The sequence below is a fragment of the Octopus bimaculoides genome, chromosome 22 (genome assembly GCF_046866305.1).
Source record: "Octopus bimaculoides isolate indiv1 chromosome 22, ASM4686630v1, whole genome shotgun sequence".
Taxonomy (NCBI): domain Eukaryota; kingdom Metazoa; phylum Mollusca; class Cephalopoda; order Octopoda; family Octopodidae; genus Octopus; species Octopus bimaculoides.
Genome location: NC_142949.1, coordinates 7214679 through 7240512, shown reverse-complemented (window position 1 = coordinate 7240512; position 25834 = coordinate 7214679). Strand labels below are relative to the sequence as shown.

At 37.9% G+C, this 25834-nt stretch overlaps 1 protein-coding gene across 1 annotated transcript in view; it reads left to right on the top strand.

The window, feature by feature from the left end:
* Positions 1 to 25834, top strand: part of LOC106873493 (uncharacterized) — a 296970-nt gene that overhangs the window by 232977 nt on the left and 38159 nt on the right. Inside the window, 3 exon segments of the mRNA XM_089339867.1 lie at positions 4106 to 4278; positions 24678 to 24837; positions 25653 to 25814. Coding sequence (XP_089195993.1) covers positions 4106 to 4278; positions 24678 to 24837; positions 25653 to 25814 — 495 coding nt within the window.

Genomic DNA, 25834 nt, shown 5'->3' with positions numbered 1-25834 from the left:
CGGGGTTGATGAAATATGTACCAGTTATGCACTGGGGTCGATGTAGTCAGCTTATCCCCTCTCCCAAAATTTCAGGCCTTGTGCCTATAATAGAAAAGATTATTATTATTATTATTATTATTATTATTATTATTATTGGTTAAAAGGTAAGCTGGTACTGTTCCTTGTCTTGGAGTAATATTGCTAAAAAATGTGTGTGAACAGGCAGGCACACACACACACACACACAAATAAAGATGGACACATACACACAGAGTTGGACAGACACACACACACACACACACTGATGGACACACACATACACACAGATGGACAGGCATGTGCACACACTCATTCATGTACAAACACAAGTATGCACAGGCATGTGCACACAAACAGACACATCAACACGCACACACGCACACGCGTTCTGAACTCACTCTGTTGCACATTATATTCTGTCAATATTGATGTATTTAAACAGACTTTCTGGCTACAGTGTACTCAATAGGTGATCAATATTTCCATTAATAATGTAATAATGCCCCCAAATATATATCTATATATATATATACACACACACACACACACAAACACAGACATACACAGATACATACATGCACACACATATACATACACTGCACGTACACACATACATAACATATACACATATAATACACTACACACATACACATGTATATATATATACACACACACATATATAATATATACACACACACATGTATATACATGTACACATGCACATATACATATATATTTATACATACATATGCATGCACATATATATACATATACTTACACACACATATACACACATGCATATATATATATATATATACACACACATATATATATAAACACATATACACGTATGTATGTATGTATAATCTCAAAGCAAATTAAACCAACCGCTTTCTCTTGAATATAATGTTTACATTGAACTGATCCCTAACTTTCTCCCTAAGGCCCTATTATCTATACTGGCTTGACCCCTAACCTCTACTCTTTCCACTCTATTACAATTCCACCAATCAAGCACTTATCTATATTAACGTCCAAACACTTCTATATTTCCACTAACTTCACAATATATTCTCTCTCCTGTGTTGAACTCGTTAAATATATTAGCTTTCAATTAAATTATCTTATAATAAATTGTTGTTAATTGATTTAGTTTCTGTGTTTGCTTTGCAAAGTTCTTGATGTGGAATCATCTGTTGAAACAGATATTGTTGTAGTTGGGGATGGTCATCTTTGGCCAATTTAACACAGGGTGTTCATTTAATTATTTGTTTTTCTTTTATTTTATTCCTTTCTTTTACTCGTATCTGTCATTTGACTTTGGCCATGCTGGAGCACACTACTTTGAGTGGTTTCAGTCAAATAAATCGACCCCAGGACTTCATTCTTAAGTCAAGTACTTATTCTATTAGTCTCTTTTGCCTTGGGGATGTAAACACACCAACCCCAGTTGTTAAATGGTGATGGGGGACAAACAAAGACACACACATAGATTATATATATATATATGATGGGCTTCTTTCAGTTTCCATCTGCCAAATCCATTCACATGGCTTTGGGTAGCCCAAGGCTATAGTAGAAGGCACTTGCCCAAGGTGCCACACAGGAAATGTGTCAAGTCCAACAGGAAACAGTGTTTCCTAGGGCTAAATAACAGTAGCATTCTTCCTTTTATGGGACTGTCACATTAAGTTGACAACATGCTATCACATTAAAATATTTTAAAATAATCTCACTGTCACAGGTTCACTTCCAGCACTATCCACACCACTATACCTCACTGTTGGTCACACTTAGAATTTTCCTTTTTTCCTTGTTTCTGATACTCTCTAATTTAATCCTTCACTCCAATACTCCCCATTTGAAATAATCTCACCTTAATCCTTAAGCATTGAAACTGGCCATATCCAGTTTAAATATTCTGCCTGGTTTATGTTCAAACTGGCCAGATCTGGCCTCTCACACTTACACTACAATGTCATTCTAAAAATAAACTATCACATTGTTGAAATCTCGAAGCTTTGAGATAATGCATCGTTAATTTCCAAACATTATGAATAAATAAGCATCACATTTGCCAGAATAATCTGAATGCTAAAATATGTACTCCCTACCTTAATAATCTTTTAGCATTTGTATACTCCCTATCTTAACTTACCTAATGCACATCACCTTAGCCTCACCTTCGAATACTCCCTACTTTAAATTTCACATTTGTGAAGCCTTGAAGGGTTTTACTCACACAAACAGTGTATGGACAGGACAAACACATACACGCAAACCTCACATTCATGTACTCCTTACCTAAACCTCACAGTTGTATACTCCCTGTTTTAATCTTCTAATACTCATTACCTAAACCTTACCATCTAATTCTCACTCGCTCACATTCCTACACTCCCTAAACATCACTTTGTATCCCCCCCTCCCTACCTTTTACCCACATTGAAGTACCACACGCTCCCTAAATCTTAAATTCTGATACTTCATACCTGAATATGATGTTCCTACAATCCATATTAAATGCTCTCTTCGCAATAGTTTATTTATCAAAAATAAGAATTGACCATTTCGTACACTTCCAAGAAGTTGTGGGTCACCAGGTCCTGACCTTTGAACTTTGGGTTAAATGCCAAGTTCAGGGTATGTCATAAGGTCGTGACCTCATCACTTCCTGCCATCTAAAGATATACAAAGCAACCGTTTGTTCTCTCTCACTTCATTAAACATTCAGTTTAAATGTTCAATTCTTCAGCTTTTTTTTTTCTTTCTTCCTGATTTCCTGTCATGGCTGGCAGAATAACATTTGATGTCCTATTTTGTTGTACAATTCACAAATAAGGAAAAGAAAGAAGAAAAAAAAAACAAGTTGACTGTAACAAAGTTTTCTGTCTTCTCGGTCAAACCTGGTTACCTCTTGTTATATTTATCTCCAAAGATGGCGAGCTGGCAGAATCATTAACACACCAGGCAAAATGTTAAGTAGGACTTCATTTGTCTTTACGTCCTGAGTTCAAATTCTGCTGGGGGTCAACTTTGCCTTTCATCCTTTCGGGGTTGATAAAATAAGTACCAGTTGAGTACTTGGGGTCGATTTAATCGACTGGCCCTCTCCCCCAAAATTCCAGACCTTGTGCCTATAGTAGAAAGGATTATATCTATCGCCACTGCTTGGCCCATGGTTGCCTTCAGTGAAGTTTGCTCTGTTGTAAGTATCTGGACTAAGCTCCTTGCAGGGGTTAATGAAGACTTTGGGGATACACCAACACCCTAATTCTCTCTCCCACCCAATCCATATTCCATCTCTGTTATCCCCACCACCCTCTCTTCTGAAATTCCACTCTGAATGGTGACGTCTACACACCATAGGAAGATTCCCTGTTCCTCACCGTTCACCTTTCTTGTCTATCAGCAAGAAACACTTCTAGTTATTCTAACTTAGCAGTTCAGCCAAAGAGAGTAATATAGTACCAGGCTTTAAAAAATAAATCCTGGGGTTATAAAACACACACACACACACACACACACACACTCACTCTCTCTCTCTCTCTCTCTCTCTCTCTCGGCAGGTTTTGTGCAGTTTCCACCTATCAAACTCACTCACAGGGCATTGGTCAGCCTAGGGCTATACTAGAAGACACCTCTCCCAAGGTACTGCTTGAAGTGGTAATTGAACTCAAAACCATTTGGTTGCCAAATGAACCACCACAACCATCTTAAACAACCTGAATAACAAAATTGACCTCAGCAAGATTTGAACTCAGAGTGTAGGGATCTAGCACAAAACACCACAAGTCATTGTATCCATTCTAAACACTTTACCATTTCACCCCACATCTAATAATGTTCTGGGACCCCGAAATGGTCTCACCATTAACTTTACCATTTTTAACTGATTCCAAAGAATATATGTTCTGTTTATTTATTTATTTAGAAATAATTGAAAAGATTTTTGTCTTTGCATTTTTTTTTGTTTTTGAAGGTCTGCAAATACCAATTTGATTCTTTGTTCTGAGATTTTTATTTTATATTTGATTTTATTCTTTACTTCTGTAACTTTTCCCTCCCTCCCTTGTTTCTTCAGCTCTTTCAACACCAACTGGCAGCTAAACATTCCTTGTACTATTCCACTACAAGACTTGGCCGTAATCTTAAAGACCGCTGCACAAAAAGCGACCAAGATCGAGATATTCTTCAAGCAATGTTGGACCAACTGAAAAACAAGTGGAACCTTGTTCGATCTGTTGTCTCTAAAAGGTAAGACATTTAAAAAAGCTGTCAGAAGACCTGTCATATGATGTGTCATAATACCATTTTATTTGGTCTTAAGTATCTAGTACATTATTCACTTGGTGTTTTCTTTTACAGGTTTTTTTTTCATGTGACAACCCATAGCCTATTATTGCTGTCTTTCCTTAGTTATTGTTAGCTGATTGCTTGCAACCTCATCATCATCATCATCATCGTTTAACGTCCGCTTTCCATGCTAGCATGGGTTGGACGATTTGACTGAGGACTGGTGAAACCGGATGGCAACACCAGGCTCCAGTCTGATTTGGCAGAGTTTCTACAGCTGGATGCCCTTCCTAACGCCAACCACTCAGAGAGTGTAGTGGGTGCTTTTATGTGTCACCCGCACGAAAACGGCCACGCTCGAAATGGTGTCTTTTATGTGCCACCCGCACAAGCCAGTCCAGGGGCACTGGCAATGATCTCGCTCGAAAATCCTACGGGAGCCAGTCAGGCGGTACTGGCAACGGCCACGCTCAAAATGGTGCATCTCATGTGCCACCCGCACAAGAACCAGTCCAGGGACCCATTGTTACATAGAATGTAGCCCTTATACAATAGCCTATAGCCGAGACAATTTATTGTTGGTAGTCCATAGCCTATTGTTAGTTGATAGCTTGTAAATTCAAGCTATTGCTAACTTGTAGCCTGCAGGAGTGGAAATAGCCATGACCCCTATTAATGCTGTCTACCCGCCTATCTGTACCATGAAGCAGAGAAATACTTACTTGAGAGGAAGCAGTGGGCTGATCCAAAGATTGAAACATACAGACCGCCTGACCCAACACCTGTTCCTATAGGACATTGACTAGTTTTATTTCAGCCCATCACCACCACCACATTTCCATGGCATGTCCAAATATGGTATTGTCCAAAATGAAGAGTTTTTTTTTTCCATCTTTATAGTTAAAGCAAGAGATTGTATCAGTTACATGGTGTTACTCCAGGAGCAAAAGATACATAGTAATTAACAAATTACCGATACAGTATCACTAGATGACCATTAGAAAGAACATCTAAGTATCAATATACTAGATGACTGTTAGGTTATTTAACTACCAATATATTGCCACTAGATGACTGCCAGAGAGGACTTCAACAACCAATATAGTGCTACCTAGACTAATTGATTAGGTTTCCAATAATCTTCAATATTATATTGACAATATCTGTTTAGATTTACTCTCTAATTTCATAATCTTGATGATAAATTAATTGGTTTCTCTCAGAAACGTGTTGTACATATTTCTTGTTATCATTTCCACGATTCTCATTACCATTTCCATATTTCTTTTGTTCCATTTCTTCAATTGAAATCTGCGACAGCTTTATACAATTAAGATCCTTTTCTCAATTAATTTATCCGTCGTTAGTAATTAAACCGCCTTTCATGTTGTCATAAACACACTCGAAATTACTTTGAGACGGCAATTTAATGCAGATCGGAACTGTATATGAAACGACGGCTGTTTAAGACTGGTTCACACAATATGTTATGAATATTTATAAACAAGCTGACAAGAACAGCAACAGCAACAAACCTGTGAAGCAAAGCTTTGAGCAAAACAAAACCTAGATTGTATATTGTTAGTACATATTGTTGTTATATTGTATATATATGTTATTTACAGCATTGTGCTTTGTAACAAAGTATGTGTGCGTGAGAGAGAGTGCTGCTCGTTATTGAGTATATAGATGAATGAAATGATTAGGATATTTTCAATGGAATATATTTCTCTGTTAATGTGTTTGATTCTTGATAAACCAGTCCCGTAATCTATAACGTTGTGGAATTTTTGTGAGCAGATAGTTTAACACTGAGATGACTCCGTGTAGTCAGATGGGAAAACTGCAGGAAAAAAAAAAAATGAACAGAAATGTTAGAAAAGTGTTAAGCAATGAGAATCTTTTGATGGGAAGGTGTATGGTGTAGTGGTTACGATGTCGATCTCGCAGTTCGTGGGTTCAATTCTCAGATCGGACATTGTGTTCTCGAGCAAGGTACTTCATTTCACATTGCCTCTGTAAGCTCAGCTGAAAATGAGTAACTGTGGCATCTGAGGATGGGGGTGGAGAGCAGGAGGGGGTTAATTCTATGACAGACTGGTGCCCTATACACGGGCGGTGGTGGTGGAGTTTTAGACTTTTGATCTAGATTCCTTGTAATCTGAATAAGCCTCAAAGGAAATATCTTTTGATGTTGAGTTGTGGAAAAACGATTTCTGGTAAGAAATCTGTTTCCTAACCACTTGGTTCCAGGTTTCAGTCCCACTTGGGCAAGTGTCTTGTACTGTAACCTCAGGCTGACCAAAGCCTCGTGTGTGGATTTGGTACACGGAAACTGAAAAAAAGCCCATTGTGTGTGTGTGTGTGTATATATATATATATATAATATCTATGTGTGTGTGTAACTGCAGTTCAGCAAAAGATATCGATAGATTAAGTACCAGACTTATAATATAAGTTCAGGGGTCAATTTGTTCAAATTAAAGCTTGAAGCAGAAAATAAACAATTACTGAGCTGAAGCCAGAATAAACCCCATCATTTTTGATGGGTACTGCACCAGTAGAGAGAAAGAGAGAGAGAGAGGGGGGCGGAATTGAGCTAAAAAGCTTTGGACAGCCTTGTAAGGGGGTTCAACCATGTATTTATGGAGTGTGTTGGCGGTAGGTTGGTTACTGCAATCTGTCTCCCACCTAATTTGTGGGTTACGTGTGCTGCGCAGGAATTTTCTTTCCTCCTTTCAAAACTAAATATGAAATGAATGTGTGTGGGAGGGAGAGGAGAGAACCACATTGCAGAGAGAAATATTTTAAATATCAAGGACTTTGAAAGCTTTCATTAGCACAGTCTTTTCCACAACAACTTCGTTGTATTCTCTCTCTCACACCTCTCTCTCTCTCACCTCTATCTCTCTCTCTCTCTCTCTCTCTCTCTCTTTGTCACACACACACACACACACAGAGCGACATTTCTATATAAACTAGTTTAGCTAGATTTTACAAGCTGACAGACAAGATCTGTCCAACTTGATGTTTAATATCATCAAGTTGTTTACTTTCTATTTAATCAAAGCAGAAAAGAAAAAAAAAAGAAAGTGAAAAAAAGAAAAAACAGTCATAATGACACAGCTTGCCAAATATGGTAGTACTTTACATACTGGCCAATATGTGTGATGACTGACAAATGCGGGCTGTTTCTTTCTCCTGTCCTCTGCGCCCTTTTCCACGACATAATCACCCTCACCTCTCTCTCTTCACATTCTTTCCCCCCTCTTTACCTGTCTCTCACTCTATCTACCTCTTCTATGACCCGTCCTTCTTTTGTTCAACCTGTTACTCCGTTCAATGGAAAGATACCTGTTATTACGAGTCCCTTACTAGAGATAGATAGATAAATAGATAGATAGAGAGGCTCTACGCAGTTGCTTCACCTGTTAGACATAGCAGTCAAATTACCTGCAATCTCAGTATTTTTTTTATTATTATTAAGATAAAAGAGGTATTGTACATAACGTAGTCTTTGATATACTCCCTAAAAAAATGGGATGGTTACAGCTGGAACGCCTTTAATCAATGGTCAACTTTATCAGGACTAAATTGGTGATAAACAACAAAAGGCTGGCTATTTGTTTAGCTTGCTAAACAGCATGAACTTTTTGGTACACTAACTCGTCTTAGCTGGACAGGTTAGTGTGAGTGAAAGATCGCAGTGAGTGAGTGAGTGAGTGAGTGACGTTTCTACATTGCTTTACCTGTGATTGTATGTTAAGGTGTAAGAGGGCGGTAAGGTAGTAGACGTCGCTGGAGGAGAAGACACCGCCGCCGCCACCATCATCACCATCGCCACATAGTTGCCGCTTTAAATAATCTCTCTCTTTCTCTCGGGGAAAAAAGTTATGGATGACGGCAATTACCCTACCAGCACTTCTGCAGATTACGAATTCCTCGTTTGGCCGAATGTCGACACAAGTTATAGGTAAAGATAAAAAAAAAAAAATACACATACACACGGGTAAAAACAATCAAACAATGGCTTTTAATAATTAGTAGCAATTAATTATAACGAGAAGGCACTAATATGAAACTTTCTTTTAATCTTTTTTGATTACTAATTTCCGTTTATTAAATTGTTTTGGTTCGCATTCCCCCCTCTCTCTCTCTCTCACTCTCTCACACACACTTTTTACTGTTACGGAAGTTTTTTTTTAATTTTAAATCTATTTATCGATGTTTTATTTTTTAAAATATTAACTGTTCTTTAAAGTAACATCTGGTTTATATATATATAAAAACTTTAAATTAAATATGAATTAAAATCTCAAGCAAAAACGAGGAAACGTCCTGGAAACTTTCGACGTTCGCTTTTTAATTAAACAAGGTCATTGTTTTATACTTCCTAAATATTTATTTAATTTAATAAATATATATCCTTAATTACATCAGTGTAATTAAACAATCTCGGCTTTCACAGAGTTTCTCAATAAACTTTGGTTCCTACCTGAGTTTAACAACCTCTCAGACTCACGTTAAAACGACCACAGGTGAATCTCCATATATATACAATGCCTATATTTCTTAATGCTTTTATTTTCTTATCTTCCAAATATTTTCTAATCCTTATTTTAGCCCGCGTAATACTAATTGATCGGGCGTAAATAAATATTTCTCCTGAACTTTTTCGTTGTAAAAACACTAAAATGGCGATGTCATTTTTGTCAATACAGGTGACCCGTTTCTCATTAACAGGTGTAACAACTCTTCAGCTTTTTCTCTAGCACTATTGGAATTTCTGCTTAATTTAGCTCTACTAACCTGTTGTTATTTCTTCATAAAGCATCTCCGGTTATATAATACTTGTTTATATATATATATATATATATATAATCTTAAAAGAATAGTGTTTCGTTGTTTTAACTATAGTTGTTGTTGTTTAACCCCAGGTCAGTCCTAAACAAGTAAATCTACTATTAAAGGCATTCCACTCGTGACTGTCCGGTTTCCTTTTCAGGCATAGTTCATCTAGGACTACTTTATTCAGTGTGTCCTTTCTTATTTATTCTCAGCTCAATCTGATCAATCAGGTCTATGATTGAAGGCGTTCCACCTGTGGCATTTCCGTATTTTCTCCCCCCCCCCCACCATCGCATAATATATCCAATACCACATCCAGTGTCCTGTTGTTTAACCCTTTAGTCAACACTGACCAACACACAGACACACACATAGAGCTATCATTAAGGACAGTTCGTCTGTGACCATCGTGTCTCTTCCATGGTCAGAACTACATTTTCAAACGTATTCTTCTATAAATCTTTTCAAAGGCGGTAGAATATAAGGAGATTTTGTTGCTATTTCTAGGAAGCCAGAGGACTTAATAGTAGTTCACCCTGTCATTTCAGTGAAAACTCATTGTCAGTGTGGGTGTGTGTTGACATTCCACCAAACAGTACTTGTATGACAATAAACTAAAACTTAACACACCTCATCAATCAGTTTAACAACTCACAAACTATTATCAGGTTACATTACCTTCCTATTTCTCTCTGATCAGTGGCTGACATTCAGTACAGAGCAGTTTCACTAACTTTCTACCTGAGTACCTGGGTCTTCCTTCGGACTATTTCTATTGCCACCATACACACACACACACACACACACGGCTGTCACTTTGTTTAAAAAAAAACTCTTTAATGTTGTTATTGTTTATCTTGGCTGCTAGAAATGTTTAACTTCCGATTACCTGAACATGTACCTGAACTACAACTGCTACACGCATGCGACAAGCACTCTCTCTCAAACACACTCAAACCTTGACAAATATAGAGGGTAGTTTGTCAGGGTATTCAGTACCCTGGCCCAGCCCTGTTCTCTTTTCCCCTCTCCCTATACTGTACACCCTCTTTCATTCCTACTACAGGTAGCCGCTTCTCTGTTCCTACACCGTGTGCTATTTTCTCCAAGTTACATACTGTATATCTCCTCAAATTCCTATTATATGTCTCCCTTTTTTCTGACCCTCTAATGTGCTCGTTCTTATTTCATCCCTACAATGCATCCCCACTTCTCTGGGCCATTAACGTGCTCAGTCTTTTTTCATCCCTACAGAATGTATACCTTCTTCTCCAAATTCTACATTGTGTGACCCTTTCTCGCATTCCCACAATGCCCCTCACACCTCCCAGTCCTGTAATGTAAACCCTTCAGCTCCATAATATGCTCTCCTTTCCCCAACCTTGCAACTGAAAGAAGCCCTTCACATATATACATATATATATATATATATGCATGTCTCTGTGTGTCTGTAATTGACCCCATCACCTCTTAACAACTGTTGTTGGTGTGTTTACATCCCTGGAACTTAGTGGTTCGGTAAAAAGAGATCGATAGAATAAGAACTGGGCTTAAAAAAGAAATCTCTTCTTTATTCAGTTCTGTAGCGTGTACCCCCTTTCTACGTCTTTCCAGCCATCACTCCTTTTTACTGCAGCTGAAAAATACAATTGAAGAATCGCAGTTATTATAAAGTATATCACAGACTAAATCAGTTATTTGTCAAAATTTGAAATGTTTTGGGTGAAATAATGTGAAATGTCATAACAGCCCACAATTCTCTCCTCTCCCGCCCTTCCTCTTTCTCAATTCTCAGAACAATCTCATCTGTTGTCTTTATTACACTGTGTGACACGATTTCTGTCCTTGGGTTGCGACTGTTATTTCCAATTTGCTGACCCCTAGAAAGTATGAAAAAATGGCTAATATTTCTTTCAGACTTTGCTTTTGATCTGATATTTATTCAAACCCCAAAGAATCCTTCTCAACACATGGCTATGATGCTCCTCCGCTACCCCTGCTCATGATCAGGTGGTTACGGTCAAACAACTGATAAGCAAATCTGTGGTTTTGAGCAAGAATATTTACGATAACAACATTTCTGAAATGTAATGGAAAATGGGTCAGTTTCAAAACCTTGATGTCCAGGTCCCAAAAGCACAGTTTGAAGGGAATTGTTGTCATTTCCTTTGATTTCTAGATAGAAACAAATAGGAAATAACACTCACTGACCAAAAACAAAAACTAAAACAAAAATTTGGTAACAGTGTTATTTAAATTGCTTAGGATTTAACTGGTGCCTATAGATTTTGGTGCCCCTAGATTTTGGTGCCCCACAGGCATAACATACAAACACAAACATACAATGTATTTGTATATATGTTTTTATACGTCTGAATAGATATATGTATGTATGTGTGTATTTCTTTTATATGTTTCAATCATTTGACTGGCCATGCTGGAACTCCACCTTGAAGGGTTTTAGTCGAACAAATCGACTCCGAGATTTTTTTTTAAGCCCAGTTCTTATTCTGTTGGTTTCTTTTTACTGTACCACTAAGTTACAGGGATCTAAACACACCAACAACAGTTGTTAAGCGGTGATGGGGGTTAATTACAGACACACAGACACATACATATATATATATATCTATATATATGTGAAGGGCTTCTTTCAGTTTCTGTCTGCCAGATCTACTCATCAAGTTTTGGTTGGCCTGAAGCTATAATAGAAGATGCCCTAGGTACCACGTAGTGGGACTGAACCCATAACCATGTGGTTGGGAAGCAAGCTTCTTATCACACAGCCATGCCTGCGCATATATATATATTCTTTTATTAATGTTTCAGTCATTTGAGCCATGCTGGAGCACTGCCTTTAGTTGAAGAAATTGACCCCAGGACTTATTCTTTGTAAGCTTAGTACTTATTCTATCGGTCTCTTTTGCTGAACCGCTAAGTTATGGGGACATAAACACACCCACATCAGTTTTCAAGTGATGGTGAGGGGACAAACACGGACACACACACACACACACACATATATATGTATATGTACACATGACGGGCTTCTTTCAGTTTCCGTCTACCAAATCCACTCAAATGCTCTGGTTGGTCCAGAGCTATGATAGAAGACAGTTGCTTTTAAGGTCCTACACAGTGGGACTTGACCCCAAAGCAGCATGGTTTGTAAAGTGAACTTCTTAAGCAACACAGTCATGCCTTCAGAATATTTCATTTTTAGATTTGGCTTGGAAAAATTCTTGACATGAACTTGTGTGTTGAAAGAAAATTTGTTGTATCTTGGGAGGGTCATTATGCCAAAATAAACACACACACAGACTGATTCAGTTTCACTTCTTTATCATTAGTCAATTGATTAGTTATTTAACCAACCAAGAAATCAAAAGGACTTTGACAGACAACTGATTGTTTGACTGATTAAGCATTCAACCAATTCATTAGTTGGTTAAATAACTGACCAATTGACTTAGAATTAGGTCGTGAAATTGAACCAGTGCTGTGTTTATTATTGGTGTAATCGACTTTCTCAAGATATATTAAAATAAGCTTATATCTCAAATTACAGGAAGAGTAAAATAATATGGCTGGAGAGAGAGCAGAGATTTGTGTGTTTTCGAGTGAAGGCCTTCTTCAAGGTTGAGATAACTGGGTCGCGTAGGACATGACAAGTGTTCAATCTTTTGTTTTGAGTGACTGGTTGTAGCTGATCGGGAATAACATAAAACGATTCTCAGGAAGAATTTTGTCTGAAACATTCTCTACAGCAATATCACTTTACTGTTTCTCTCATTTTTATCAAATAACACAAGTCTTGCCGACATTGGCCACTAGTGAACTTCTTGGAGTTTGTTTTCTACATAGATGTATGTGTGTGGAGGCGCAATAGTCCAGTGGTTAGGGCAGTGGACTTGCGGTTTCGATTACCAGACCGGGCATTGTGAGTGTTTATTGAGCGAAAACACCTAAAGCTCCACGAGGCTCCGGCAAGGGATGGTGGCGAACCCTGCTGTACTCTTTCACCACAACTTTCTCTCACTCTTACTTCCTGTTTCTGTTGTGCCTGTAATTCAAAAGGGTCAGCCTTGTCACGCTGAATATCCCCGAGAACTACGTTAAGGGTACACGTGCCTGTGGAGTGCTCAGCCACTTGCACATTAATTTCACGAGCAGACTGTTCCGTTGATCGGATCAACTGGAACCCTCGACGTCGTAAGCGATGGAGTGCCAACAACAACAGATGTATGTGCGTAATACAAACAGGGTCTGATGAAGATTGTGATTAATCTGCAATTTACAAAACTTATCTAGTGAAGTTTGTGGTGACAAGAGAGTCCTCGATGTTTCTTCATTTGAGGAAGAAAACTTCTCTTCTTCCTTTTTCTTTTCCCTTTCTGTTTCTTGTAACTTTTCACCTCTCTTTTCCTCTCACCAATTCACATCAGCCTTTCACTTCTTGTTGTCTTAACATTCATCTCCTTCCAACAATTTGAAGTCGAGCAATTCTGTCAATCAATCAATCTTTCTCTCTCTCTCTTTGATCTTTAATTACTTGTTTCAGGTTTGAAAATTTCTCTTCACTTTTTTTACTCTTATGCTCTCCCTTCCTTACTTTCCTTTCTTATATATATATATGTGTGTGTGTGTGTGTGTGTGTGTATATATATATATCATGTGTATATATATATATACCGGAGTAAGCACATAAAATGTGCAACAAGGTGGAAAAAAGAGTACTCAAATACCAGAGGTAGAGTAATATGCTTTATTTAAAAGCAGCAGAAATATAACAAAAAGACTGTTACTCAGAGTTTCACGTTCCTGTTCGGGAACGTGAAACTCAGAGTAACAGTATTTTGTCATATTTCTGCTGCTTTTAAATAAAGTATATATATGTGTGTGTGTGTGTATATATATCATCATTATTTCATGTCGGCTTTTCATGTTGGCATGGGTTATGTGTGTGTGTGTGCATTTGGTTGGGAAGCAAACTTCTTGATTATAGAAACATGCCTTTGGCACCCCCTGCCCCTCCACACACACTTGGTGTCGTGTGGTCCTTCATGTTATCCCAAAACATTAAGTATTCCTTCACCAGAAAGATTTAATTGGGTTTTAAAATGGTTGCTGTTTTTTAATGTGTATCCTTCGCATTTTATATGTTGTGGAATATGCAATCTATCTACATGTTATGTATGAATGTTTATTACATGTTATGTATGAATGTTTATTACATGTTAGTGTGTGTGTGTGTGTATATACGTTTGTGTGTGTATATAGTTGAAATTTATAGAAAAACAAAAGACGAAGACAGGTGTATGAACAACAAGCATGTGTGTTAGTTTGATGCTCTGGAAAAATGGAAAAGCCTTTTACGTTTTTGCCTACGCTCTTTGATAGGAAAGAATGACAGTAAATAAACAGAGAAGGGAAAAAAACGTAGTGATATACATACACAGGGTGTCCACAAAGTCTGGGTACATGGGGATTAACATACGTTAAGAAATTATTATTTCTTATATTTAATTGTTTACGTTATGATTTTATTTACTCCATGTACCCAGACTTTGTGGACACCCTGTATATATATATATATATATATATATATATATATATATATATATATATATATATCATGGCTACTGAATAATTGTCATATTATTTACAGATATATATATATATATATCCATACAAACATGTATATTTATATATGCAAGTTTTTGTGTGTGTATATAAGGGATTGGCTATAAGCTTCTCCACATGCTAGAAATAGATGCTTATAGCCAATCCCTTGTTATAATTATGAATATAATTATTATATTTGTTGTGTGTATGTGTATAATATTGTCAAGCGACGGTGGAGGGACAAACACACACACACACATATATATATATATATGTATGTATATATATTATGTGTATGTGTATGATCTGTATGTATGTTGCTGTGTGTGTGTACATGTATTACGTTATCTGTCTGTGTGTGTGTCATAGGAATGTGACCTGTATGCATATATTGTGTGTGTGTGTGTGTGAATCTAATAAAACAATTGCTCTCAAACCCTGGCAGACATCAGTTTCCTCCCTTCCCTCCCTTTTATAAGTGGTGAGAGATTCCTGTGTGATGACAGATGATATTTTTGAATATATGGAGAGAGAGAGAGAAAGAAACAGGTGCTAATCCATAAAGTGCTGTTTTTACTTATAATATTCAACAAAGCAGTGAGTTGGCAGAATTGACAAAGAAACACCTTATGGTAGTTTTTTCTGATTCTTTACTCTGAGTTCCGAGGTCAACTTAGCCTTATAGTCGTTTCCCTATCCCCACCACATCCCTCCCCAGGGCTGATACAATAAAGTACCACTCAAGTACTGGGGTGGGAGGGTTGATGGCATCACCTGAACCCTGCCCCTTCCTTCTTAGAATTTCTGGTCCTGGACCTAAATCAAAAACAACTATGAATAAGGTACAAAAGTGGCTGTGTGGTAAGAAGCTTACTTGCCAACCACATGGTTCCAGGTTCAGTCCCACTGCATAGCACCTTGGGCAAGTATCTTCTACTATAGCCTTGGGCCGACCAAAGCCTTGTGAGTGGATTTGGTAGATGGAAACTGAAAGAAGCCTGTTGTATATATGTATACACACACACACACACACATCTGTATGTCTTTGTGCCTATATTTGTCCCCCACCACTGCTTGACAACTGGTGCTGATGTTATGTCCTTGTAACTTAGCAGTTTGGCAAAACAGACTGATAGAATAAGTGCCAAGCTTTGAAAAAAAAAGTCATACATATAAGGTGCAGGAGTGGCTGTGTGGTAAATAGCTTGCTTCCCAACCACATGGTTCTAGGTTCAGTCTCACAGCATGGCACCTTGGGCAAGTGTCTTCTACTATAGCCTCGAACCGACCAAAGCCTTGTGAGTGGATTTGGTAGACAGAAACTGAAAGAAGCCTGTAGTGTGTGTGTGTGTATATATATATATATATATATATATATATATATATATATATGTTTGTGTGTTTGTCTCTCCACTATTGCTTGACAACCAATGTTGGCGTGTTTACATCCCTGTAACTTAGCAGTTCTGCAAAAGAGACCAATAGAACAAGTACTGGAGTTGATTTGTTCGACTAAACTAAAGGTGGTGCTCCAGCATGGCCACAGTCAAATGACTGAAACAAACAAAAAAAACATCTGATTAAAAATTCTTGAAAGTGATGTCCCAGCATGGCCACAATCTAATGACTGAAACAAGTAAAAGATAAAAGATGGGCAAGACTTGAACTTGGAACCTCGAAAGCTTTAGTCCAGATTTATTCAATTATTTCTTGGTAGAAGGCTACAAATGTATGGAGAGAGGGAGAGAGAGAGAGAGAGAGAATGTGGTGGTGGTGGTGGTGGTGGGACATAGTCCCTTATATCAACCTTAGTACTTGACTGGTATTATATTTTATGAATCTTGAACAGAATTAAGGACAAGTCAACCCGGGTGAGGTTTAAATTTGGATTGGAAAGCGATCAGAATTCCTAATATTGCTCTCGATTTCTCGCTGCTTTATTAACATTCTAGACAGACATTCATTAACACAACGAATGTCTAATGAATTGCAGACCAAAATTAATCAATTCCTGCTTCCTTCAGTTGAAATTTATTTTAAAATTACATTTTAAACTATATTAGGTCCTTCAAGTGTTATTGGTGGATGTATACAGGTGTGGCTGTATGGTAAGAAGCTCGTTTCCCAACCACATGGTTCTGGGTTCAGTCCCATTGTGTGGCACCTTGAGCAAGTGCCTTTTACTATAGCCTTGGGCCAACCAGAGCCTTGTGAGTGGATTTGGTAAACGGAAACTGAAAGAAGCTTGTCATATATATGTATAAAAATCTATTTGTGTCTGTATCTGTCCCCCATCACATCTTGACAACCGGTGTTGGTGTGTTTATGTCCCTGTAACTTAACAGTTCAGCAAGACAGTCCCTGGGGTTGATTTGCTTGACTAAACCCTTCAAGGCTGTGAACCTGTATGACCACAGTCAAATGACTGAAACAAAATATGAAAGATATACACATACATACATAGATAGAAAAAATAGCAAACACCAGAAGAGAAATTGTGTTGTTATACAATTATTTTGCTGAGTTGGTGATCAGTAATATACTGTTTGATGGTATAAGTGTAATGTGTATATATATATATATATATATATATATATATATATATATATATATATATATGTATATATAGAATGTGTGCACACTTACATGCAGACGTGTATGTGGTGATTTGCTGTACTTGAGAAGACATGTCAAACTAAGCAAAATCGCTGTCTTCCACACAAACAGGCTTGTCCTTTACAGGTGATGGTGCCATTTAAAAAGCATCCATGCAGGTGGCTGCTGTGTCAATGCACCTATGCTGGAACTGCATTAATGCACTCATGTCAGTGCTGCATAAATGCACCTGTGATGGTGATATGTAAAAGGCACCCAGCACACACTCTGTAAAGTGGTTTGTGTTATGGAGGGCATCCAGCTGTAGAAACCATGCCGCAACTGACAGATGGAGTCTGGACAGCTCCCTTATTTCTTTATTGCCCACAAGGGGCTTAACATAGAGGGGACAGACAAAGGGGTTAAGTCGATTGCATCGACCCCAGTGTGTAACTGGTACTTAATTTATCGACCCCCGAAAGGATGAAAGGCAAAGTTGACCTTGGCGGAATTTGAACTCAGAATGTAACGACAGATGAAATACCACTAAGCATTTCGCCCGGCGTCCCTAACGTTTCTGCCAGCTCGCTGCCTTACCCAGCCCCATATCAAACTGTCCAACACATCCCAGTATAGAGATGATGGTGTGTGTGTATTTGCATGCTATTTCTATTAATATATTGTCTTTTTAGTTTATCATTTTAAAGGAAAACTGTTTAAAAGTTGAAAATTAACAATTGTGACATATCTTAATGAAATATTTGCTCTACTGACTCGGTTAACAGGTGAACAATATAAAGCAATACAAATGTGTGCAATACCTTAAAAAACAGTTAACAGGTGAACAAAACCTTGCTATTACAGTTAATTTGTTCTTTAATAAACATGGTTAACAAGTGAACTATACCTTAATAAACATATTTAGCATGTGAACAATGTTTGAATAAATGTGGTTAACATATGAACAGTGCTTCGATAAACACAATTAACGTGTGCACAATACCTTAATAAACACAGCTAGCAGGAAAATGATACTTTAATAAATGTGGTTTACAGGTGAACAAAACGTTTCTCACTCTGTTAACAGGTGAATGAAACCAAACAATTTGTCCTGTTTGTTTCTAGTTGATTTATTAATTTATTTCCTTTGGTTAATTAATATCGAAGTTCTTCTTGTACTAATTACCCAAATTTAGTGACAGTTTAATCAAGCTTAATATCATCTCTCCCCCACCACCATTTACATTACTGCTATTTACCCAGCAGAGATAGATTGAGTTGTTATGGTAACAAATGGGGGATATTCATCAAGAGATTAGTTGAATAAATAATAACGAGAGCTTATAATTAAAGCTTTGCTTGATGTGTAGACTTGTATGGCAGGTCAGAAACTTGGGGGTGGTGGGGAATGAAATATGTTTACTTTCATGTGATGTTGTTGTTGTTGCTATTGTAAAGCCTCAGGTGATCCCAGATGGAATAGATCTATGGCCTGTAAATAAGACCTACATCTGATCTGTTTGTTGTTCCAAATATATCACAGCCTTTGTTTAGCCGAAGACCATTCTGCACTGAATGGTATGTAGTTGTAATGGCTGTGTGGTTAGGAAGTTTGCTTCACAACCATGAGGTCTCGAGTTCAATCACTCTGTGTGGTATTATGGACCTTGGGCAAGTGACATCTGCTGTAGTGTTGGGTTGACCAAAGCCTTGCGAGTGAATCTGGTGGATGGAAACTTGTAAGACGCCTGTTGTGTGTGTGTGTGTATCATCATCATCACCATTTAATGTCCATCTTCCATGAATGCATGAGTAGAATGGTTGACAGGAGCCCCGACCATGCAGAAAATGTACCCTAGGCTAGTGTCTGTTTTTTGTAGGGATTTTATGGCTGGATGCCCTTCCTAACACCAACCACTCCCCAGATACATGTACATATATATATATATATATATATATATATATATATATATATATATATATATATATACTTGTGTGTGTGTGTGTATATATTCCAATAACACTGTACTTATTCAATGTCCTCGCGTTGTTGTCTTTTCATGTTTTTTCTTGCTTGCTCATGTTTGGATTGACTATATATATATACATGTGTGTGTCTATGTATATATACACGTGTGCATGTATATATGTATACATACACACACAAAAATTGGTGCAGATTGGAGACAGGAAGAGCATCCAGCTGTAAAACCCTACCCCAAGATCAATTCCCATCCAAGCCATGCTAGCATGGGAAAAACCTGTGCTGGTGCCTTGTCAGAAGCACCCAGTACACTCTTTAAAAATGTTTGACATCAGGAAGGGCATCCAGCTGTAGAAACCCGACTAAAACAGGCAATTGGACCCTGGTGCAACTCTCTGGCTGTTCAGCTCCTGTCAAACCATCCAACCCATGCCAGCATGAAAGATGGACATTAAACGATGATGATGATAAACCAACTAGTAAATGGTTGTATATTTTTGTTACACAGCCATAATATTCTGGAACAAACTGTGATGCGTTTTAAAAGAACTACAAGACTGTAGTCTGGTTGATACCAAACCACACAGCACTGTCAACAATTTGTTGCAGCAATACAGTCGAGGCGGGATTAAAAGACAATTGATTCTCTATGTGTCACCCAACCCTGCCCTCCCCCTCTCTTGTGACCTTGACAGTGTCGAAATGACAATAAAGATATGAGTGTTGTTTGTGAAATGATTGATTAACAATTCAATTTTCTTCCAGATCAGACCCCCCCTACCTCATCCACCTAGGCTTGATTTCATCACTGTATTGACCCTTTCGGTACCGACCTGTCTGAGACTGACCCTGGTTCTATGATATAAGTTTCCCTGCACCCTCAACACAATTCTAAGCCGGAATCAGAGTGATTGGCATCATGTGACGACCTTAGGCCTTTTCATTTAACCCTTTTGGCACCAACCTACCTGAGACTGCTCCCTCCCCCCCTTGGTTCCATGATATGAGCTTCTTGTTTTAAAGCGATCTAAATTTAAACCTTCCATCAAATTTTCATGTTAATCTGTGTTTCAAACCCCGGCTTCCATAATGAGATTATTTCACTAAAGTCTTCATTATTTTCAGATTTAAATGAAACACAGTAAGTGTATCATAACAGGAATATGGTAACAAAAGGGTTAAAGTAATCCAAATTAAAACCTTTCATCATTAACTTATGTTCCAAGCATGGAGGCGCAATGGCCCATTGGTTAGGGCAGCGGACTCGCGGTCATAGGATTGCGGTTTCGATTCCCAGACCGGGCGTTGTGAGTGTTTATTGAGCGAAAACACCTAAACGCTCCACAAGGCTCCGGCAGGTGATGGTGGCAAACCCTGCTATACTCTTCCACCACAACTTTCTCTCACTCTTACTTCCTGTTTCTGTTGTGCCTGTAATTCAAAGGGTCAGCCTTGCCACATTCTGTGTCACGCTGAATATTCCCGAGAACTACGTTAAGGGTACACGTGTCTGTGGAGTGCTCAGCCACTTGCATGTTAATCTCACGAGCAGGCTGTTCCATTGATCGGATAAACTGGAACCCTCGACGTCGTAAGCGATGGAGTGCCAACAACATGTTCCAAGCAGTAGCTTGATAATGACAGGTATTTTAATAAATTCTTTGTTGTTTTCAAAATTAATTGAAACAAAAGCAGTTTATAAATTAACTGTTAGTGATGGTAGCAGCCTTTGTAACAAATATTAACTTGCACATCCAACTTCATATGGATGTGCTGTCTTGAACACCAAAGACTGCAGTAATCCACCTTAGAAACCACCTTGTAAAGAGCTAAATAGCACAGATTATATTTGCAGAAGAAATTTTACCAGCATCAGCGTAATTTTTGCCTCATCAGCAGCAGATACCCAATCACGAAATGTCAGACTGAAATCTCTTGAAGCCAATATAGTTTAACACTGACTAAACAAAACTGGCAGACTGTGTATAAATTAGCTATTAGCGACAGAAGTATCATTTGTAATGAATATTAATTAGAACATCTGACTTAACTTGGATGTGTGGTTTCCAACATTGTAGACTGCAGTAATCATCTTGAGAAATCGTCTCGAAGAGAAGGTGCTGACAAAATTTCGTCAACCGATATATCTGTGCTTTTAATAGCATCTAATGTCTTTGCATAATGATTTCTCGAAACTATTACTGTAGTCTACAGCATTCAAAATAGCACATCCAAGTTAAATTGGATGTGTTAATTAATAAAAACTGTGCATTTCAGCAGAAATATGGTAACAAGAAAGTTAAATATAATCTTCTGGGATTCCTAAACTAAGCACTATTCTATCTTTTATTCATCATTTTCCATTCCATGCTGTACCACTCCTCTCTCCCTCCAAGACAATTCTTGTAACAAATAAGTGGTTTTTGTTTTTTTTTTCTTTCTATGAAACGAAATGGATAAGAATAACTTGATTAATCTCTAACTTGATGAAGAATCAATCGCATTTATGAACCAAGAATAACTCTGTTTGACTACTCAAAAATAATGAATTATCAATGGATTTGGTTTACCATTGGGTGTGTGTGTATAAATATATATATATATATATAAATGAGGCTAATTGTGTGAATTTGTATATGGTATGTGTGTGAAGCACCAAAGGATGTGTGTATATGAAGGTATTTCTTTGTATACACATATGGTGTATGGGTTGGATTCTGGCACCAATGACTATATGTATCTGAGGGTATTTGTGTGTGTGTGTAATATATAGGCATTTTTGTGTCCATATATGGTGTGTTGGTGGGAGTTTGATCACAATAGATACCTGGACATGTGGCTATGTGTGTACATATATATATATATGTGGTGTATGGGTGTTTGTTTAGAAGTCAGTGAGTTATTTGAGTTGTTTAGCCCCAGGTCGGTACTAGGCGTAGGAGTGGCTGTGTGGTAAGTAGCTTGCTTACGAACCACATGGTTCCGGGTTCAGTCCCACTGCATGGCACCTTGGGCAAGTGTCTTCTACTATAGCCTCAGGCCGACCAAAGCCTTGAGAGTGGATTTGGTAGACGGAAACTGAAAGAAACCTGTCGTATATATATATATATATATGTATATATATGTATGTATATATATATATATATATATATATATATATATATATATGTATATATATATATGTATATATATGTGTGTGTGTGTCTGTGTCTGTGTTTGTCGCCCCACCATCGCTTGACAACCGATGCTCAGGTGTTTACGTCCCCGTAACTTAGCGGTTCGGCAAAAGAGACTGATAGAATAAGTACTAGGCTTACAAAGAATAAGTCGTCGTGTCGATTTGCTCGACTAAAGGCGGTGCTCCAGCATGGCCACAGTCAAATGACCGAAACAAGTAAAAAAGACTTATGATGAAAGACAATCTAGCCATGGCCATTGTTGTTGTTTTTTTTTTTTCATATGTGATGGGAACCCAGGAACACATAAATCCCAATGTGTTTTTTTTTAAGACAGCAGGGCAAGATATGAGAAAAAATTGGCTGCTATTTCTAGCAGGTTCAATAACTATAAAGAGGTTCCATCTCCGTGATTACTGGCCTGTCATTTGTGTGTATATGTGGTGGGTGGGGGTGGTAATAATAATTACTCAGACATTTCTCACTACATCAGACCCTCTCCCTCTCTCTCTCTCTCTCTCTGTCTATATATATCTTCAACTATAAATATTACATCGTTGGGAGATCTAGCTAAATATATCTTCCACATTGATTAAATGGCCACAACTGAGGAAACTTTATACCTTCTGGTCAGCTGAGTTAATTTATTTCTCAGCCAAATTACTAAGCACTTTTCTTAATATCCATCATCATCATTGTCATCGTCATCATCATTGTCATTTAATGCCCACTTTTTTATGCTCATGTGGGTCAGACTGAATTTGTTGAGGCAGATTTTCTATAGTTGGATGCCCGTCGTTGTTGCCAACCAAGGTACTGTTTCCCCATGGAAGACTGGAAATGAACAACCCCTCTTGTATGACAGTGATGCTCGTTTACAACCATTGTATGACGTCAAGACAAGGGTTCACACAAACATGCATTCATTTGTATGTTGGGCTTCTTTCAGTTCCCATCTACTCGCAATAGTTTGGTTGGTTAGGGGTTTTAGTTGAATGCCCTTGCCCCCAAATGCCACCCAGTGGAGCTGATTGGATTGCACCCAGTTCTTATCTTTTAAACCTGGTACTTATTCTGTTGGGGTCCCTTTTGTAGAGCCATTCAGTTGTAGAGTACTTGGGGACTTCACTGGTGCTGGTACCACGTAAAAAAAAAAAAGCACCGAGTACCATTCTTTTAAGCTGTTGGAGTTAGGATGGGCGTGAAGCTGTAGAAACCTTGCCAAAGCCGACAGAGAACCTGACAGAGCCCTCTGGCTCGTCTGTGTTTGCTTAACCATCCAACCCATGCCAGCATGGAAAAAAGCACATCAAATGATGATTTCAAATTTTGGCAGAAAACCAGCAAGTTTTTTGTGGTAAGGAAATTAGTCAATTACATCAATCCCAAGTTCACAACTGGTACCTATTTTATTGACCCTGAAAGGATGAGAGGCTCAGCTGACCTTGGTGGGATTTGAACTTGGAATACCACAAGGCATTTCTTCTACTAGCTCAATATCTTGAGGAATTATAATAATCCTTTCTACTCTAGGCACAAGGCCTGAAATTTTGGGGGAGGGGGCCAGTCACTTAGATCGACCCCAGTATGAAACTGGTTCTTAATTTATCGACCCCAGAAGGATGAAAGGTAAAGTTGACCTTGGCGGAATTTGAACTCAGAACATAAAGACAGATAAAATACCATTAAGCATTTTGCCTGGCGTGCTAACGATTAAGGGATTATAATAATGGTGATTTTTTTTTTTTTTTTTTCACATTCTTTGTTCTATTGGCACAGGGCTTGAAACCTAAAAGAAGTGGGGCTAGTTGATTACATTGAACCCCAGTACTCAACTGGTACTTATTTTATCAACCTTGAAATGATAGAGACAAAGTCCATCTTGGCAGAATTTGAACTTAGGACGTAAAGCCAGAAGAAATGCTGTTGGTATGCTAAGAATTCTGCCGGTTCAAATATTGTCTAACATTGGCCCAAGGCCCTGATATCAGGAAACTGGACATAAGACCAAAAACAAAATTCATTTTTCTAATGAGAAAGTTAATTAATTTTATTTTAGATTGTTTTGTTGATTTAAAGTGTAATTTATATTTATTCTGATTTTTTTTTGTTCTTTATTTGTCCATTTTTAGCCAGAATAAACTTGATGAAGCCCTGCTGACATCTGGCCGCGTGTCCGATGCCTTGAATTCACTGCAAGAATGGTTGAGTAAAGCAGAAGCAATGCTGTCTAAAGACGAATGTATACTTGGAGATTATGATACTGTAAATCTATTAATAGAACAACACAAGGTTTGTTTATTTACTTCACATGTAATAGTTGTGACTCTGTAGTCACGAGTTCAAACCTTGCTATCACCATTGAACTGTGCCTCAGTATACAACCTGATTATTATACTTCATTCTAGCAAATACGCTACCTTTACTTTCTAGAAAATTAGATAAAGGACCCCTGCTTGTAAAAACAACCCATATCAAGAATTCATTCTTTGGTTCACTTTTCCGTCTGTTTTTCCATGCTAGCATGGGTTAGATGAATACATGCATACAAGAGGTAGACCCTGGAAGACAAGGGATGAAGTGGTGAAGCATGATTTCTGGACGTTGGGCCTCGCAGAGGCGATGACAAGTGACTGAGACCTTTGGCGATATGCTGTGCTTGAGAAGACTTGCCAAGCCAAGGGAAATTGTAGTCGTGGCCGATGCTAGTGACACATAAAAGCACCCATTACACTATGTAAAGTGTTTGGCATTAGGAAGGGCATCCAGCGAACAACTGATGAAGGGTCGTTCTTTATGTTGTTTGTCTTCAAACAAAATATCTCTTATTCTGTGTCTATGGCTTTGTTGACAAGGAAATTACAACAACCACTGGGCTACTGATGTTAACATTTGTAACTCAGTGATTTTTTGTGGGGGACAAGTGAAAACCTCAACAGTTACTCAGACACAGATATTCGAAACCATAGTAGATCTGTATGTTGGACAAACTGTTCAACTTGCTCCTCGCTTTCTGTCGAACAACTTGATGTAGTTAACAATTATTTAAAAAACAAAGAAAAATAAAAAAAAAGCCGTTTCTGTAGTAATTAAATATCTATTTCCAGTCAGTGCAACAAGAACTGGAAGCTCGGGAACAAACTTTGGAAGCCCTGAAGTCTGCTGGAAGCATACCTGAACAACACATTGAGGATCTGGTATTTTTATGGAAACGGATTAATTTATTGAGTGAAAGTCGAGAGGCTCGTTTAAAGGAGGCATTAACTTTGGTAAATATCATTTCTTAATA